At 39.5% G+C, this 19,784-nt stretch overlaps 1 protein-coding gene across 1 annotated transcript in view; it reads left to right on the top strand.

Moving 5' to 3' along the window:
• LZTS3 (leucine zipper tumor suppressor family member 3) overlaps nt 1-19,784 on the top strand; it is a 198,420-nt gene that overhangs the window by 117,351 nt on the left and 61,285 nt on the right. The window contains exon 2 of the mRNA XM_053704312.1: nt 7,609-8,079. Within this exon, the coding sequence (XP_053560287.1) occupies nt 7,648-8,079 (432 nt within the window). The 5' untranslated portion in view covers nt 7,609-7,647. The remainder of the gene's footprint in view (nt 1-7,608; nt 8,080-19,784) is intronic.

Here is a 19,784-nt window from a genome sequence, read left to right as displayed (position 1 = left end):
TCCGCATTTAGCGAGGTCTTGCGGACCTGATCCGCAGTGTCTGATCAGGTTCGCAAGCCCTTTGATAAATGGGTCCCAATAACTCTCAAAACAGGAGATTCAAATAGTGAGTCTGTCCTATATTTGAAATACAGGAAAGGGAAATGAAGTTTGTTACTGAAGGAGGTGCTAACACAGCCCAGATGGGAAAGGATTGGAAGGAACCACCAGTGCATTATTACAGCAAGATAAGACCTGGGCAGAACTGGTGCAGCAGGGCTCAAGTGCTGGGAAGGTCCATAGCAGCCGGTCTATACATAGGCGTGTGCAGAATGTGCAGGGGAACCTTTTATTAGTGCAGCTTGCAGGTCTATCTATCTGTCCTCAACATGAATACACAGAGCAGCATGTATCTTATTAATATTTCTTACTACTGAGTTACCTTTGGGGACCTCTGTTGAGTAGGTCCGCTACAGGATAAGACCAAGGTAAGGCAATAAGGGCAGGTGTCTAGGGTGCTGCCCCGTTCTGTGTAGGAAGTGATACCATGAAACGAGGTAAACTTACTGACACCAATTGATTAACTTCTAAAAAGGGATAATAAAAAAAAGTCAAAATTTAAATGTGTCTGGGTTCATTCAAATTTTAAATAGAAACATGCATGTTTGCTATATACTTCCATTATCAAAAATGCTTCTAGTAACCATTATTACTGTTTCAGCGGCATACGCACATATGCTACATGTGACTAGTAGATCAGGATTCAAACACCATGCCGGCTCAGCGAGCTGGTGGTCATGTGTATTGCATCAGTGAAGACTTTGTGCCATACAAGCCACTACTTACTCTCTGAGAATGTGCACGGACCTTTACAGCATATGTCTATATGCCACTGAAAACCAGTAATAACTTTTACTAGAAGTGGTTTTGCTAATGGATGTATATTGCAACAAATCTTCTATTTAAGATTTCAATGCACCTATGCATTTTTGACCTTTCTATCCCTTTAAATAATAACATGGCAGGTAGATCGCTCCACAGGGCAGGTCCCTCGATATTTATAAGGAAGGAGACAAGACGGGGGGGGGGGGGGGAAGAATTAGGAGCAACAAGGATTGTGATAATAGATTGTACCCCAAAGTTCATAGGAGAGTTGTAGTGTCGTCATAAATGTAAGTTATACTTCCAGCTATTGATTTCTTTAGCTTATAAAATAAATGTAAAAATTTTCTTTGTATGCAAAAAGGGGACAGCACAAAGCTTTGCTAAAACAGATTTTTACTGATGAGAAGCAGCTTCCCCCACTACATATTGCTTTAGTAACGAGGGGGGGGTGAAAAACCCTGGAGGGGACAGTGAGTGATTTTAGAGCCGTAGGAATGAATTATTGATAGAACAGATAAACAGAAGTACAAGATATATCATTGTAGAAAGGAAGAAGGAATTCATTTTAGGGAGATTTCACTGGGGGGAGGTTTTAAAATTATAATAGTCATACTGCTGTCATTTGTTGAGAAGGGGAATTATATCAGGACTGAGTTCATAATCCTTACCTGTATAAGCTTTAATAACAGACAACCATTTGATGATGCATTTAGTTCAGCTCAATTTCAGCATTTTTCTATTTGGTTTCTTTTTTTATGATTTAGTATGTCTGACTGTAACCCTCCTAGTTGTGAGGTTAGCGTCTGTCCAGCGGCTGAGAAGTGACTCAAATAGTACTCTCCCAACTTGTTGGATAAGTCCCAGGACGTGACTAAGTGTCTTAGCAGATAGCAATAGTGGGCCCCATTACATATGCGGCGTCGCCGCGCAAAAGCCGGCGACGCCGGGTTTTGCACGGTTTTGGTATCCTATATACAGCGCCGCATACAAATGCGGCACTTATATTTCACCCGTTGCCCGCAATTTTTACTCCCATAGGCGAACATGGGGCCGCGTTACAAATCGGTATCCAATATCCAGCACAAGGACTTACATGGCAAAAATGGAAAAATTATTACACTATTTTTACCTCGCCATAAAAGGCAGCCATAGCAGGCCTTGCGCTGAGTATGGGAGCACCGTAACTCCCGAAAATGCCTGCAAAAATAAACTAACACCTAACGTATGCGCAATGTCTATCTACCTGTCAACCGCAATCCCCCACCGCAATAACTAATAGTGTATTAACCCCTATATCCGCCATCAAACCCACACCACAAGTAATAACTAAATTATTAACCCCTAAATCCGCCAACCCCAACATTGCAAACTACCTATTAAAACTATTAACCCCTAATCCGCCATTAAACCACAACGCAATAAACCCATTAAAACTATTAATCCCTAAACCGCCAAAGCCCACAACGCAATTATTCCATTAAAACTATTAACCCCTAAACCGCCAAAGCCCACAACGCAAGAAACATAACCCCTAACCAAACCCCCCCTAACCTAACACCCCTGTAATTGTAGCTTAAAGGGACAGTCTACTCCAGAATTTTGATCAGTTTGTCCCTTTAATTTATACTTAGTTTATTTGTATTTTTAAAGTAGTGTTAGGCTTTTTTAATTTAATAGTAACTTTAGTATTTTGTAAATTAGGTAATTTGGGTTTATTTAGGGGGTGTTAGGTTAGGGGGGTTAGGTTAGGGGTTAGGTTTCTTGCGTTGTGGGCTTTGGCGGTTTAGAGGTTAATAGTTTTAATGGGTTTATTGCGTTGGGGGTTAATGGCGGATCAGGGGTTAATATTTTTAATGGGATTATTGAGGTGTGGGTTAATGGTGGATTAGGGGTTAATAGTTTTAATAGGTAGTTTGCGATGTTGGGGTTGGCGGATATAGGGGTTAATAATTTAGTTATTACTTGCGGTGTGGGTTTGATGGCGGATTTAGGGGTTAATAATGTAGTTATTACTTGCGGTGTGGGTTTGATGGCGGATATAGGGGTTAATAGTTTAATTAGGCTTATTGCGTTGTGGGGGGTTGTCGGTCTAGGGGGTTAATACATTTATTATTAGTAGTAAGAGGGGGGATTGCGGATTTAGGGGTTTTTACGTGTCGGGCTTATTTTTGGGAGGCGTGTTAGACTTTTACGGGAGATTTGTTATTTTCCTTACTTTTCTTAGGCGCCAGCAGTTTCTAAAGTGCCGTAAGTCACTGGCGACTCCAGAAATTTGTATTTACGCTAATTTCTGGACATCGCAGGTTTATCAGACTTATGGCACTTTATCTTATAGATATATTTGTAATAGTGTTTCTTATGCTCTCTTTAAATGTAATATTCGAATTATGCAATATTTAAAATAGAAACATTCTAATCACTATATTTGTATCTATTATGTATCAATTTACTAAATTCCCTACCACATGAATTATTGAACTTCTGAATAGTATTTGTTAAATTGAATGTTACATTTGAAATTTAGAATATAGATATTAGAACTAATCATAAACATTCAAAAACCAGAAATAACATTTGATTACCAAATTTTAATGGATTTTCATTCTTATCAACATTCGATTGTCCAGAATGAATGTCCACAGAACTATTTGTTCTGCCAAGTGAATTGGATTTTCAGCACATTCGCCCATCCCTACTTACGGGCAGAGGTCCCAAATCAGGATCCAGAGGCTGGCCAATGGTCAGGCCGAGGTCGGCAACTTGCAAACAGAGGAGAAACAGAATCAGGATCCAAAGGCAGGTCAGAGGTCAAGCAGGAATTGGCAATAAACTGGCAGCAGAAATACAAAATTTTTATTTTAGGGCAAGTCACAGAACAAGCAGAAGGTCAAATAACAAGAGCACAACAACATGTAATAGCACCCAGGAATACTCCAACAAACAGGCACAGAATAGATGCAATTGAGTCAGTTTATAGCGCCAAGTGTGGCAAAAAAAAGTATACGCTGGCCGCAAAAAAATAATGGGATGGCTATGAAAAAATAATGCAATGTGGCGCCAAAGATGATGAAAAGGTTGCCATGGCAGGGTTAGCTAGGCAACCATAAATAAACAGTGGCCGCATTGTGACGCTGAAAAATATTTATGTAGTATATTTTGTATGTATGTTTAGTTATATATCTGTAAAACAGAAACTTTTTTATTATTACAAATACATAAAGAAAGAGAAGCGCTCTCTCAGGAATGAACACCAGCTCAATAACTTGTGAGCTTGTTCTATGGCAATTTACCACCTGGGAGCAGCCTTTTTTAGACCAATAATGTTTTTCAGAGAATATCAGTCTGATCCCACCTAAAAAGGTCTGTCCAGCACCGAAATACCAGGCAATCCTTCTCTGATCAAGGAAAATGGCAACCCCAGATGATCGTTTTGGCCTTTATTGGGCCTCGTCAGTGAGGCGCTGCTATATTCCTCTAAGCAGAATGGGCAAGGAGTTCACATCTGCTTTCCCCCATCACGCTTATGGAGACTTGTCCTTGGTCATATTTCAAATGCATACAGAAAGAGTCACTGACAAGGCCCAATTAAGGCTGAAACAATCATCTGGGGTTGCCATGTTCCTTGGTCAGAGAAGGATTGCCTGGTATTTCGGGGCTGGACTGACCTTGATAGGTGGGATCAGACTGATATACTAAAGGAATGTTCTTCTCTGTGAAAAACATTATTCGGCTTAAAGAGGCTGCTCCCAGGTGGTAAGTTGCCATAGAAAAAGCTAACATGTTATTCAGCTGGTGTTTGTTCCTGAGAGAGCGCTTCTCTTTAAAGTGAAGGTAAATTTTGATGAAGGAAAGCCTGTTTTTAAAAAATACTAATAAAAACGGGCACTTTCATTCATCAAAGTTTACAAAGCAGTCGTTTTGTTTAAAAACTTACCTCTCTCCTCTTCACAGCCAGAGCAGCTTCCCCCGCACGGAGATCCTCTCTTCACACGTCAGCAATGGCTAATCCGGCTTCCTCCAATCACGGCATGGCCTCAGGCAATGATTCCCCTGGGGGGAAGCTGTGATTGGAGGAAGCTGGATTAGTCATTGCTGACGTCTGAAGAGAGGATCTCCAGGCAGGGGAAGCTGCTCCAGCTGTGAAAAGAAGAAAGGTACGTTTTTAAACAAAACGGCTGCTTTCTAAACTTTGATGAATGAAAGTACCCCTGTTTTAATAGTAATTTTAAAAACCGGGCTTTCATTCATCAGTTTACCTTCACTTTAAGTATGTGTTTCTTAATAAAAAAAAATTACAAACTAATTTGCCATTGCCTAGTGGTAGCCACACAATTATCCATTTTGGAAGCGAGACGGCTCCTTACATTCAAGTGCAAATCTGTATTTGTCTAAATTATTTTACTGTGATGTGTCTTATATAGAGTGAAACACTACATGGCAAGTGAATTATCGATTATCAGACATTAAAGGGACATTCCAGCCAAAATTGGAAACCACATGGATGCATTTCGGTTTTGAACAGAAGCATTTTTGTAATATACATTTATTAGCAAAAATGCTTCTAATAAAAGCTATAGCTGTTTCAAAAGTGTATTTAAGTATGCTCCGTGCACCAGCATTTTAAACACAGCACTTGCTTAAAGAGCCTAAGAAGCTTGTACCATCTGGTAATGACTCAATTTGTTAATTGCTGACTTGATACAAGTCTCAGTGATTATCTGAGCAGCTGCAATATTTAAAATGTGGGTGCAGTGACAATAGCTAGCTATGCTTCGCGTGCACGTGCAGAGAAAAATGTTAACACTAAAACAGTGATAACTTTTACTAGAAGCATTTTTGCCAATACATGTATATTGCAAATGTGTTTCTATTCAAAAATGTAATTCATCTATGTGCATTTAGATTTTGACTGGAATGTCCCTTTAATGATAAATATTCTGCCTGTGAGGTACAATATCACTCCTACATAGGGAAAATAATTATATTTGATTTCTGAAAATCACCACCTATTATTTTTTTCCCCAGCAATCATTAAAAAAAAAAAAAGCAATAGTTGGGATTAATGTATTTAATGAGATATTGCATGTATAAAATTACTTTACACAGAAAGGAACTACCCTCTTATTGTCATGAAAATGCACCTTATAAGGGAAATATTATGCATCAGTAAATATAATTTCAAAGCAACTTTTTTGCTATAACCAACATAAAAAAACTTCCTTAGTACTACGGATTGTTAGAATCACATAAACACACAGCTGGCAAGATAAACCAGTGAGATCTGTAGGTGTAATAATCTTAGAGAATATGATCATAGCTATGTGAACTTCAAAGATGGTCAAGGAGCTCCCTGTCTTCTTACTGACACCATCACACCCTTTTACACAGATAAACACAGTTTCTATTTAAACATAAGAAATACAAAGTCTAAACAGATTAGAGGGACAGTAAATGCCTAGAGATTTTAATATAAAAGGTTTAGTTATATGTAGTTAAACAACTTAGCAATATACTTTCATTATTTATTGTGCCCATTTTCCATGTAATTTAGCCCTGAAAATTGTGCAGTTTCTTATTCCTAGATTTGAAACAGCTCCTTGCAGACTTATCAAGGCCAACCCTGCTACATATATTTCCCTAATTGGCATTAACAGATAAGAACTGCAAAACAATGTATACCAACATAATGACTGTGACTAGCATTGTCCGCAGCAGACTTAAGCCCAGATTGGCTCCGCCAAATGAGGCAGGTGGTGGGTGGAGTTTAACTATTGAAAAACAATGGCATCAAACAAGATTTTAATTTGTTTGATGTTTTTAAACTTGTCCGATATGTTATGCTACAGCAAGACAATAGAAATGTCTTGTAATTACTATGTATTATCAATCCTTTAAAGGGACACTGAACCCAAATTTTTTCTTTCGTGATTCAGATAGAGCATGAAATTTTAACCAACTTTATAGTTTACTCCTATTACCGATTTTTCTTTGTTCTCTTGCTATCTTTATTTAAAAAGCACAAATGTAAAGCTTAGGAGCCGGACCATTTTTGGTTCAGAACCTGGGTTATGCATGCTTAATGTAGCCACCAATCAGCAAGCGTTATCCGAGGTGCTGAACCTAAAATGGGCTATCTTCTAAGCTTTAAATTCCTGCTTTTCAAATAAAGATAGCAAGAGAATGAAGAAAATTGATAATAGGAGTAATTTGGAAAGTTGCCTAAAATTGCATGCTCTGCCTGAATCATTACAGAAAAAATGTGGGTTTAATGAACCTTTAAACATTATTACACTTAAAAAAACACTGAGTAATACGCTACATGAGTATCTCCACTACTACAAAATTTATATTAAAACATTTGCCTATACTATGAATTGGAACATGCAGTTTTTGCACTAAATATTGCTTTACGTTTCTTTAACAACATCACAGTAGTAGTATATCTACAAATGACAAACAATATGTATTGGCTTTGATGTTAAACATAAAATAAAATGTAACAACGCTAAATGCTAGCCGTTCTTTGTTTTAGTTTTTTTGTTGTTTTTCACGAATATGGAGAATTCTCCTTTAGTCCTTTCATGTGTGTTGTCAAGCTCCATATTCCGAATTTGTAGTGAATAATTAACAAGTGTGGGAACCAGAAATACCGGGGTATATATATATTAAAGATCAGGTCAGAATATAATTTATATGTCTATTTTTGTTTGTAGATTCCAATATTGTTTTATTTTTCTTTTCTAGTGCCATTGATTCAAGCATCATATCCACCTCTGAGCTGTCATGGCAAAATTAGAGTCAAGATCTGTCCTTAGCGACGCCACCTACCAGAGCCAAGAGTCCTTCCACTCTTTCGCTAGCAGGGCTTCTGACTCTCCTTCCCAGTGCACTATGGGAAGTGTGGGCAGTGGAGTAGCCAATGATCAAGAGTTTGCAATGAAGAGTGTAGGGACCAGGACTCAAAACAGCCTCAAGAAAAACGACGGTTCAAGGAACGGATACTCAAATCGCTACTCTGGGGAGGAGAAATCATACAAATCTGAGAAAAACTCCAATTCAATGTATATAAATGGGGAATCTCGTAAGGGTGAGAAGATGAAAATGGATGTGTGTGGGAATGTTAACGCAAACAATGAAAAAAACATGCCGCCCCCTCCTCAGTACAGGGATTCTAATCCCCCAAAGATACTGCCAGTCTCTGGAAAACTAGAGCAGGTATGCGTTGTCAACATATAACATCATCTGTATGAGTAATGTTCCCAGAATCCTTTGCATATTCAGAATGTTTGTGCCCATACTCAGACTAGCAATATCTATTAATGAATACCTTATTTCTGTTTTGTTTATTCTACTGTGGGTGTATTCTAGGTGTACAATTATTGCACAGTATCAATAATGTTAAGGCGACAGAAAATCCCAATATTTTATTTCATGATTTGGATAGAAAGTATAATTTTAAACAACTTTCTAATTTACTTCTATTATCAAATTTGCTTCATTCTCTTGTTATCATCTACTTAGCCAATCACAAGCACCAATCAGCAGCAGCTCCCACTAGTGTAGGATGTGTTCATATTCTTTTCAACAAGGGATACCAAGAGAACAAAGTACATTTGAAAATAGAAGTGAATTTAAAAGTGTCTTAAAATTACCTGCTCTATCTGAATCATGCAAGTTTAATTTTGATGTTCCTTTCCCTTTAAATAATGAGCCATATTGCTTTTTAGATTCAATATACAATTACAAGCTAAATGTTTAGTTTTAAATACAAAGTGCATGGTTTGTAAATCCTGCAAAATTCTTCATTATATTAAAAAATATTGTTGTCAAACCAAATGTTATTTTTCAACTAAATAGACTTTTGCTCATCTCAGGCATTAATTAGTATGTAGGATAGCCTTATACTTATCCTAGGCATTAATTAGTACATAGGATAACATTATGCTTATCCCAGGCATTAATTAGTACGTAGGATAGCCTTATGCTTATCCTAGGCATTAATTAGTATGTAGGATAGCCTTATGCTTATCCCAGACATGAATTACTACGCAGGATAGCCTTATGCTTATCCCAGACATTAAATACTACGCAGGATAGCCTTATGCTTATGCCAGACATTAAATACTACGCAGGATAGCCTTATGCTTATCCCGGGCATTAATTAGTACGTAAGATAGTTTTATGCTTATCCCAGTCATTAATTTGTACGTAGGATAGTCTTTTGCTTATCCCAGGCATTAATTAGTACGTAGGATAGTCTTTTGCTTATCCCAGGCATTAATTAGTACGTAGGATAGCCTTATGCTTATCCCAGGCATTAATTGGTATGTAGGATAGCCTTATGCTTATTCCAGATATTAAATAGTACGTAGGATAGCCTTATGCTTATCCCAGGCATTAATTAGTATGTAGGATAGCCTTATGCTTCTCCCAGGCATTAATTAGTATGTAGGATATCCTTATGCTTATCCCAGGCATTAATTAGTATGTAGGATATCCTTATGCTTATCCCAGGCATTAATAGTGCGTAGGATAGCCGTATACTTATCCCAGGCATCAATTTGTACGTAGTATAGCCGTATGCTTATCCCAGGCATAACTTAGGATAGCCTTATGCTTATGCCAGGCATTAATTAGTATGGATAGTCTTCTGCTTATCACAGGCATTAATTAGTACTTAGGATAGCCTTATGCTTATCCCAGGCATTAATAAGTGCGTAGGATAGCGTTATACTTATCCCAGCATTAATTAGTATGTAGTATAGCCTTATGCTTATCCAAGGTATTAATTAGTATGTAGTATAGTAATATGCTTATCCCAGGCATTAATTAGTATGTAGGATAGCCTTATGCTTATCCCAGGCATTAATTAGTATGTAGGATAGCCTTATGCTTATCCCAGACATTAATTAGTACGTAGGAGAGCCTTATGCTTATCCCAGGCATTAATTAGTTCGTAGGATAGCCTTATATTTATCCCAGGCATTAATTAGTATGTAGGATAGCCTTATGCATGTCCCAGGCATTAATTAGTACGTAGGATAGCCTTATGCTTATCTCAGGCATTAAAGGGATACTAAACCCAATTTTTTTTATTTAATGATTCAGACAGAGAACACAATTTTATTCAACTTTCTAATTTAGTCCTATTATCAATTTTTATTCATTCTCTTGCTATCTTTATTTAAAAAGCAAGAATGTAAAGCTTAGAAGCCGGCCCATTTTTGGTTCAGAACCTGGGTACACTTGCTTATTGGTGGTTAAATGTAGCCACCAATAAGCAAGCTCTATCCAAGCTAATTCTTAGTCTTCTCATGTGTTTCACCTACGTGTATTAGCCCATATTTGCGTAAAATAATATCATAAATATATTTCCATTTTGCACAAACAATATTGTAAAATATATTTCCATAAGTACCTTTTCATATGGCGCACAGGTCAAGTAAGGCTAAGTGCATTTCACAGTCTCTTAAAACCATCTCAGAGCATGTCATTATAGTAATTATTTAGTTTTCTAGAAGAGACCTTTGGAAAATTACTAAATTCTTAATGCAAAATTTTCTGGGTGGATTTATTCTATATTGCACATTCACGTAGTCTCTCAGAGGGTCTTTTTTTCTGATTAAATTCATTCAAAGAATTGATCATTGTGCCTTGATTCATGATTGTCCACACAAACAAGTTTTTGGAAGGCATCATGTAATAGACTAAGGGCTAGAAATTTGCCCGTTTGCAGGTGTGCGATAAATAATCAGCCATTATAATTGGCTCGTTATTGTTACCGCAAGTTTGTGGTAGCAATTAGTGCTTATGTGCCCCGAATGCCCCCAAAATACAATGGTGTGTATTTTATTAAAAAATAAAAATTGTAGCATTATTATTTTTTAAATAAAATAACTGCACCAGGCAGTGTTTGGGGACTAAAGTTGGCAGGTGTGGGTGTTAGAAAAAAAACGGCAATGAAAAGTGCCTTTACATTGTGGTATATGGGAACTGTGTGTTCCCAGTAAATATATATGCATATGCTTATATACATAAATATTTATGTGTTAATATGTGTATATACACAGATAGACACATAAATATATATGTATATAATAATATACATATATATCTTTCATATAGGTGGCGAGAGACCACAAGCTAGTTACTGATGAGATATACATTCCTACCAGGAGGGGGCAAAGTTTCCCAAACCTCAAATGCCTATAAATACACCTCTCACCACACTCATACCTCAGTTTTAAAAAGTTTGCCTCCTTAGGAGGTGGTGAAGCGTGATGTGCTTGATTTCTTCAGTGAAAGGCGCTTCTAAGCAAATTAAAGCCCAGTTCATCTCTAAGCGCAGTGTTTGTCTGAGGGATGTGAGGGGAGTATTGCCTGATGATATCATGTTTTCGCCTATGGGAAACCTTTACATAAGGCTCTCTGTAAATCGGTCGCAGGGATTCATCTGCTGCATCCCTTTATAGATCGACAATATACTTTTGTATTATTACCTCTGCTGATATGTTTCAGTACTGGTTTGGCTGTCTGCTATATGTGCATGGGTGTCTTACAGGGTAAGTATATACTTTTATTATATAAGACACTCTCAGCTATGGATAGGGCACGTTTGAAGTAAAGTTGTTATATATTGTTTGTATACATGCCTTGAGTTAGTAATTCAGTGCTCTTTTTTAGAGACTTTATTTAGTGGCTAAATATTTGTCAAGGTTAGTAGAGTCTGTGAAACACACAGGGTTTTTTTTGGAGCTAGTAATTTATTTATAAATTAGGATGCTAAGTATTATGTTAGTCTCATGGAATGTTGATAATCACATTTTATGCAGCTATAATAGAAGTATCCATTTAGGCTTTATTTAGGTACATTTCATTTTTTTGTATAAAACAATCAAAATTCTTAACTGCTTTTTAGAGTGATGGGTGTATTAGAAATCCACTACAGCTTTGCATGTCGCGTATGTGATGATGCTATTTATGTCATAGCATTACGTGTTATCATTTTGCACCGTTTTTTTGGCGCCAAAAATTTCCCGCCAAAAATTACTGTTCTAAGCTCTTTCAGTGCTCTCAGAAAACACTTAGAGAGATTTCATGCAGTTTTATTTTATGAATCAGTTTTCTTTTTTTTTTATATACATTTTCGCTCTGTTTCCCATTCTCTCAAGCCTGTTATATATTATATATAGGCGCATGGATATAAATCTGCAGAATTAATTTATTAATACTTTCGTGGGCGTAAACCAACTCTTGTCTAATAACTGCGATTCATATACCAGGTGTAGACAATTGGGAAGCGGATTATCTCAGCCGTCAGACTCTACATCCGGGGGAGTGGTCTCTCCATCCATATGTGTTCTATCAGATTGTGCAGATGTGGGGTCTTCCAGACATAGATATGATGACCTCTCGTCTAAACAAGAAACTTCCTAGTAGGGCTTTGTGATTTTGAAAAAAAATAAAATCACAGTTTTCGACCCAAAAAAAACGCGGTTTGCAATTCAACTTGCGATTTTATTAAAAATGACTAAAACACCTTATTTCTCCAACATTGGTGTGTCCGGTCCACGGCGTCATCCTTACTTGTGGGATATTCTCTTCCCCAACAGGAAATGGCAAAGAGTCCCAGCAAAGCTGGCCATATAGTCCCTCCTAGGCTCCGCCCACCCTAGTCATTCTCTTTGCCGTTGCACAGGCAACATCTCCACGGAGATGGTTAAGAGTTTTTTGGTGTTTTAATGTAGTTTTTATTCTTCTATCAAGTGTTTGTTATTTTAAAATAGTGCTGGTATGTACTATTTACTCTGAAACAGAAAAGGATGAAGATTTCTGTTTGTAAGAGGAAGATGATTTTAGCAGACAGTAACTAAAATCGATTGCTGTTTCCACATAGGACTGTTGAGATGAAGTAACTTCAGTTGGGGGAAACAGTTAGCAGACTTTTCTGCTTAAGGTATGACTAGCCATATTTCTAACAAGACTGTGTAATGCTGGAAGGCTGTCATTTCCCCTCATGGGGACCGGTAAGCCATTTTCTTAGTCAAACATAAAAGAATAAAGGGCTTAATAAGGGCTAAAAAACTGGTAGACATTTTTATGGGCTAAATCGATTGCTTTATTTGGGCATATTATTCAGATTTAGGCTAACATTTGGCATTTATAATCTTGGGGAACGTTTATAAAACGGCAGGCACTGTGTTGGACACCTTTTTCAGTCAGGGGGCCTTTCTAGTTATAGACTGAGCCTCATTTTCGCGCCATTACTGCGCAGTTGTTTTTGGAGAGCAGGGCATGCAGATGCATGTGTGAGGATCTAAGAATCACTAAAAAAGCTTCTAGAAGGCGTCATTTGGTATCGTATTCCCCTCTGGGCTTGGTTGGGTCTCAGCAAAGACTATAGCTGGGACTGTATAGGGGTTAAATTTTAAAACGGCTCCGGTTCCGTTATTTTAAGGTTTAAAGCTCTGAAGTTTGGTGTGCAATACTTTTAATGCTTTAAGACACTGTGGTGAAATTTTGGTAATTTTTGAACAATTCCTTCATACTTTTTCACATATTCAGTAATAAAGTGTTTTCTGTTTGAAATTTAAAGAGACAGTAACGGTTTTATTTTAAAACGTTTTTTGTGCTTTGTTGACAAGGTTAAGCCTGTTTAACATGTCTGTACCTTCAGATAAGCTATGTTCTATATGTATGAAAGCCAATGTGTCTCCCCATTTAAATTTATGTGATAATTGTGCCATAGCGTCCAAACAAAGTAAGGACAGTACTGCCACAGATAATGATATTGCCCAAGATGATTCCTCAGATGAGGGGAGTAAACATAATACTACATCATCTCCTTCTGTGTCTACACCAGTTTTGCCCACGCAGGAGGCCCCTAGTACATCTAGTGCGCCAATACTTATTACCATGCAACAATTAACGGCTGTAATGGATAACTCCATAGTAAATCTTTTATTTAAAATGCCTACTTATCAGAGAAAGCGCGATTGCTCTGTTTTAAACACTGAAGAGCAAGAAGGCGCTGATGATAATTGTTCTGTCATACCCTCACACCAATCTGAAGGGGCAATGAGGGAGGTTTTGTCTGATGGAGAAATCTCAGATTCAGGAAAAATTTCTCATCAAGCTGAACCTGATGTTGTGACATTTAAATTTAAATTAGAACATCTCCGCGCACTGCTTAAGGAGGTGTTATCTACTCTGGATGATTGTGACAACTTGGTCATTCCAGAGAAATTATGCAAGATGGACAAGTTCCTAGAGGTTCCGGTGCCCCCCGACGCTTTTCCTATACCCAAGCGGGTGGCGGACATAGTAAATAAGGAGTGGGAAAAGCCCGGCATACCTTTTGTTCCCCCCCCTATATTTAAGAAATTATTTCCTATGGTCGACCCCAGAAAGGACTTATGGCAGACAGTCCCCAAGGTCGAGGGGGCAGTTTCTACTCTAAACAAACGCACTACTATTCCTATTGAAGATAGTTGTGCTTTCAAAGATCCTATGGATAAAAAATTAGAAGGTTTGCTTAAAAAGATTTTTGTACAGCAAGGCTACCTTCTACAACCAATTTCATGCATTGTTCCTGTCACTACGGCAGCGTGGTTCTGGTTCGAGGAACTAGAAAAGTCGCTCAGTAGAGAAACTCCATATGAGGAGGTTATGGACAGAGTTAACGCACTTAAATTGGCTAACTCTTTTATTTTAGATGCCGCTTTGCAATTAGCTAGACTAGCGGCGAAAAATTCAGGGTTTGCTATCGTGGCGCGCAGAGCGCTTTGGCTAAAGTCTTGGTCAGCGGATGTGTCATCCAAGACAAAATTGCTTAACATCCCTTTCAAGGGTAAAACTTTATTTGGACCAGAATTGAAAGAGATTATTTCAGACATCACTGGGGGAAAGGGCCACGCCCTTCCACAGGATAGGTCTTTTAAGGCTAAAAATAAGCCTAATTTTCGTCCTTTTCGCAGAAACGGACCAGCCTCTAATTCTGCATCCTCTAAGCAAGAGGGTAATACCTCACAACCCAAACCAGCCTGGAAACCAATGCAAGGCTGGAACAAGGGTAAGCAGGCCAAGAAGCCTGCCACTGCTAACAAAACAGCATGAAGGAGTAGCCCCCGATCCGGGACCGGATCTAGTGGGGGGGCAGACTCTCTCTCTTTGCTCAGGCTTGGGCAAGAGATGTTCAGGATCCTTGGGCGCTAGAAATAGTTTCTCAAGGTTATCTCCTGGAATTCAAGGCACTACCCCCAAGGGGAAGGTTCCACAGGTCTCACTTATCCTCAAACCAAATAAAGAGACAGGCATTCTTACATTGTGTAGAAGACCTGTTAAAAATGGGAGTGATACACCCAGTTCCAATAAAGGAACAAGGAATGGGATTTTATTCCAATCTGTTCGTAGTTCCCAAAAAGGAGGGAACGTTCAGACCAATTTTGGATTTGAAGATCCTAAACAAATTTCTCAGGGTACCATCGTTCAAAATGGAAACTATTCGAACGATTCTACCCACCATCCAGGAAAGTCAATTTATGACTACCGTGGATCTAAAGGATGCGTACCTACACATTCCTATCCACAAGGAACATCATCAGTTCCTAAGGTTCGCTTTTCTGGACAAGCATTACCAGTTTGTGGCCCTCCCATTCGGGTTGGCCACTTCTCCAAGGATTTTCACAAAGGTGCTAGGGTCCCTTCTAGCGGTTCTAAGACCAAGGGGCATTGCAGTAGTACCTTACTTGGACGACATTCTAATACAAGCGTCGTCTCTGTCAAAAGCAAAGGCTCATACGGAGATCGTTCTAGCCTTTCTCAGATCTCACGGATGGAAGGTGAACAAAGAAAAAAGTTCTCTGTCCCCGTCAACAAGAGTTCCCTTCTTGGGAACAATAATAGATTCCTTAGAAATGAGGATTTTTCTGACAGAGGTCAGAAAATCAAAACTTCTAAGCTCTTGTCAAGTGCTTCATTCTGTTCCTCGTCCTTCCATAGCGCAGTGCATGGAAGTAGTAGGATTGATGGTTGCAACAATGGACATAGTTCCTTTTGCACGAATTCATCTAAGACCATTACAACTGTGCATGCTCAAACAGTGGAATGGGGATTATACAGACTTGTCTCCAATGATTCAAGTAAATCAAAAGACCAGAGATTCACTCCGTTGGTGGCTGACCCTGGACAATCTATCCCAGGGAATGAGCTTCCGCAGACCAGAGTGGGTCATTGTCACGACCAACGCCAGTCTGGTGGGCTGGGGCGCGGTCTGGGAATCCCTGAAAGCTCAGGGACTATGGTCTCGGGAAGAGTCTCTTCTTCCGATAAACATTCTGGAACTGAGAGCGATATTCAATGCTCTCAGAGCTTGGCCTCAACTAGCAAAGGCCAAATTCATAAGGTTTCAATCAGACAACATGACGACTGTTGCATATATCAATCATCAGGGGGGAACAAAGAGTTCCCTGGCGATGAAAGAAGTGACCAAAATAATTCAATGGGCGGAGGATCACTCCTGCCACTTGTCTGCGATCCACATCCCAGGAGTGGAAAATTGGGAAGCGGATTTTCTGAGTCGTCAGACATTCCATCCGGGGGAGTGGGAACTCCATCCGGAAATCTTTGCCCAAATAACTCAATTATGGGGCATTCCAGACATGGATCTGATGGCGTCTCGTCAGAACTTAAAGGTCCCTTGCTACGGGTCCAGATCCAGGGATCCCAAGGCGACTCTAGTAGATGCACTAGTAGCACCTTGGACCTTCAACCTAGCTTATGTATTCCCACTGTTTCCTCTCATTCCCAGGCTATTAGCCAGGATCAATCAGGAGAGGGCCTCAGTGATCTTGATAGCTCCTGCGTGGCCACGCAGGACTTGGTATGCAGACCTGGTGAATATGTCATCGGCTCCACCATGGAAGCTACCTTTGAGACAGGACCTTCTTGTTCAGGGTCCATTCGAACATCCAAATCTGGTCTCCCTCCAACTGACGGCTTGGAGATTGAACGCTTGATTTTATCAAAGCGTGGGTTTTCAGATTCTGTTATAGATACTCTGGTTCAGGCCAGAAAACCTGTAACTAGAAAGATTTACCATAAGATATGGAAAAAATATATCTGTTGGTGTGAATCCAAAGGATTTCCATGGAATAAGATAAAAATTCCTAAGATTCTCTCCTTTCTGCAAGAAGGTTTGGAGAAAGGATTATCTGCAAGTTCTCTAAAGGGACAGATCTCTGCTTTATCTGTCTTACTACACAAAAGACTGGCAGCTGTGCCAGATGTTCAAGCATTTGTTCAGGCTTTGGTTCGAATTAAGCCTGTTTACAGACCTTTGACTCCTCCCTGGAGTCTAAATCTAGTTCTTTCAGTTCTTCAAGGGGTTCCGTTTGAACCTTTACATTCCATAGATATTAAGTTACTATCTTGGAAAGTTTTGTTTTTGGTTGCAATTTCTTCTGCTAGAAGAGTTTCAGAGTTATCTGCTCTGCAGTGTTCTCCGCCCTATCTGGTGTTCCATGCAGATAAGGTGGTTTTGCGTACTAAGCCTGGTTTTCTTCCTAAAGTTGTTTCTAACAAAAATATTAACCAGGAGATAGTTGTACCTTCTTTGTGTCCGAATCCAGTTTCAAAGAAGGAACGTTTGTTACACAATTTGGGCGTTGTCCGTGCTCTAAAGTTCTATTTAGAGGCTACTAAAGATTTCAGACAAACATCCTCCTTGTTCGTCGTTTATTCTGGTAAAAGGAGAGGTCAAAAAGCGACTTCTACCTCTCTTTCCTTTTGGCTTAAAAGCATTATCCGATTGGCTTACGAGACTGCCGGACGGCAGCCTCCTGAAAGAATTACAGCTCACTCCACTAGAGCTGTGGCTTCCACATGGGCCTTCAAGAACGAGGCTTCTGTTGACCAGATATGTAAGGCAGCGACTTGGTCTTCACTGCACACTTTTGCTAAATTTTACAAATTTGATACTTTTGCTTCTTCGGAGGCTATTTTTGGGAGAAAGGTTTTGCAAGCTGTGGTGCCTTCCGTTTAGGTAACCTGATTTGCTCCCTCCCTTCATCCGTGTCCTAAAGCTTTGGTATTGGTTCCCACAAGTAAGGATGACGCCGTGGACCGGACACACCAATGTTGGAGAAAACAGAATTTATGCTTACCTGATAAATTACTTTCTCCAACGGTGTGTCCGGTCCACGGCCCGCCCTGGTTTTTTAATCAGGTCTGATGAATTATTTTCTCTAACTACAGTCACCACGGTACCATATGGTTTCTCCTATATATATTTCCTCCTGTCCGTCGGTCGAATTACTGGGGTGGGCGGAGCCTAGGAGGGACTATATGGCCAGCTTTGCTGGGACTCTTTGCCATTTCCTGTTGGGGAAGAGAATATCCCACAAGTAAGGATGACGCCGTGGACCGGACACACCGTTGGAGAAAGTAATTTATCAGGTAAGCATAAATTCTGTTTTTTTCAGTTAAAAGTGTATTTAACACTACAGAATCTTAATGTACATTTTTCTCAATGGCCAATACACTCTGGGAGCATAAAAATACAAACCACAAAATAGTTCAAATCAAATTAGCTGCTTGTGCTGTAATTACAACTAAACACTAGCCAGTTCTTAGGTCTTCAGACACACAACATTGTCATGTTTTCTTGGGCAGTCAGTCTAGCTGTGGTATGATTACCATATAAAGTGTAATGCTCATGGGATACTCCTCTATCAGACCGAACTCGGCCAGTAGTCTTGTTATCCCGGCGTCGAGCCGGAAAGATAGGGAATATCCCAGAGCAGGAAATATCAGGCAAATGAGGAGAGCGGCACTCACCACAGGCAGGACAGCACAAGGCAGATTAAGAGAATGGTCAGGCAAGCAGGATTCAGCAATAGAAAATCAGTTCAGCAATTCAGGGGTTAAACAGGAAGAGAAGTGAGACAGGCAGGGTTCAGCAACAAGAAGTCAGTCCAGCAATTTAGGGGTTAACCAGGTAGCGTAGTGAGACAGGCAGGGTTCCAGCAACAAAGTATCAGTCCAGCAATTTAGGGGTTAACCAGGTAGCGTAGTAAGACAGGCAAGGATTCAGCAACAAGGTATCAGTCCAGCAAACGATATATCACTCCCAGGAACACACAAAGAAGCACCTATATTTCGGCAGTGACAGGTCATTTGCTGCCTGTTCAAATACCTGAGGGATTGGCGCCACAAGACTGGCCGGCATCAGGAGCATGCGACGGTAACGTCAGCGCCGCACGCATCCTGAGCCAACACAGCCCTAGGCAACGAGCAGGGGGGAGACTTTGTGCCCCTAGCAACGACGCGGTGTGACATAAAGCAGTGTAAGCATGGAGAAACCTGAAAAGTGCTGACTTTACAGCATTATGATTTGTGTATAAGTACAGTAAGTAAAGGTAGTACAATGCACACACTGCTGCATGTGATATCCATTTAGATGAGTGACTGTCCAGGCAAACATGGAGGATGTGGCACTAGCAAGGTCAATCCTGACATCCTGCACTGCCTGTCATATTACATCACACAGCTATTCTGTAGTACATAACAGAACACTAAGAACAGTTAGTGTACATAATACAAACAAGTGAACTCAAGACACACAAAACTAATTGAAATGAAATTAGCTAGCCATTTCTTACCACATTGTCAATGTTTTCTTGGGCAGTCAGTCTAGCTGTGGTATGAGTAACATATGAAGCAGTGTATGCATGGAGAAACCTGAAAAGTGCTGAATATACAGCAGTATGATTTGTGTCTAAGTACAGTAAAGGTAGTACAATGCATACACAGCTAAATGAATAGCACATGCAGCAGAGTGACTGTCCAGGAAAACATGAGGGATGTGGTACTGACAAGGTTAATCCTGACATCCTGCACTGCCTGTCATATTACATCACACA

The sequence above is a fragment of the Bombina bombina genome, chromosome 2, assembly GCF_027579735.1.
Source record: "Bombina bombina isolate aBomBom1 chromosome 2, aBomBom1.pri, whole genome shotgun sequence".
NCBI lineage: Eukaryota > Metazoa > Chordata > Amphibia > Anura > Bombinatoridae > Bombina > Bombina bombina.
This window is presented reverse-complemented; position numbering and strand designations above follow the sequence as displayed.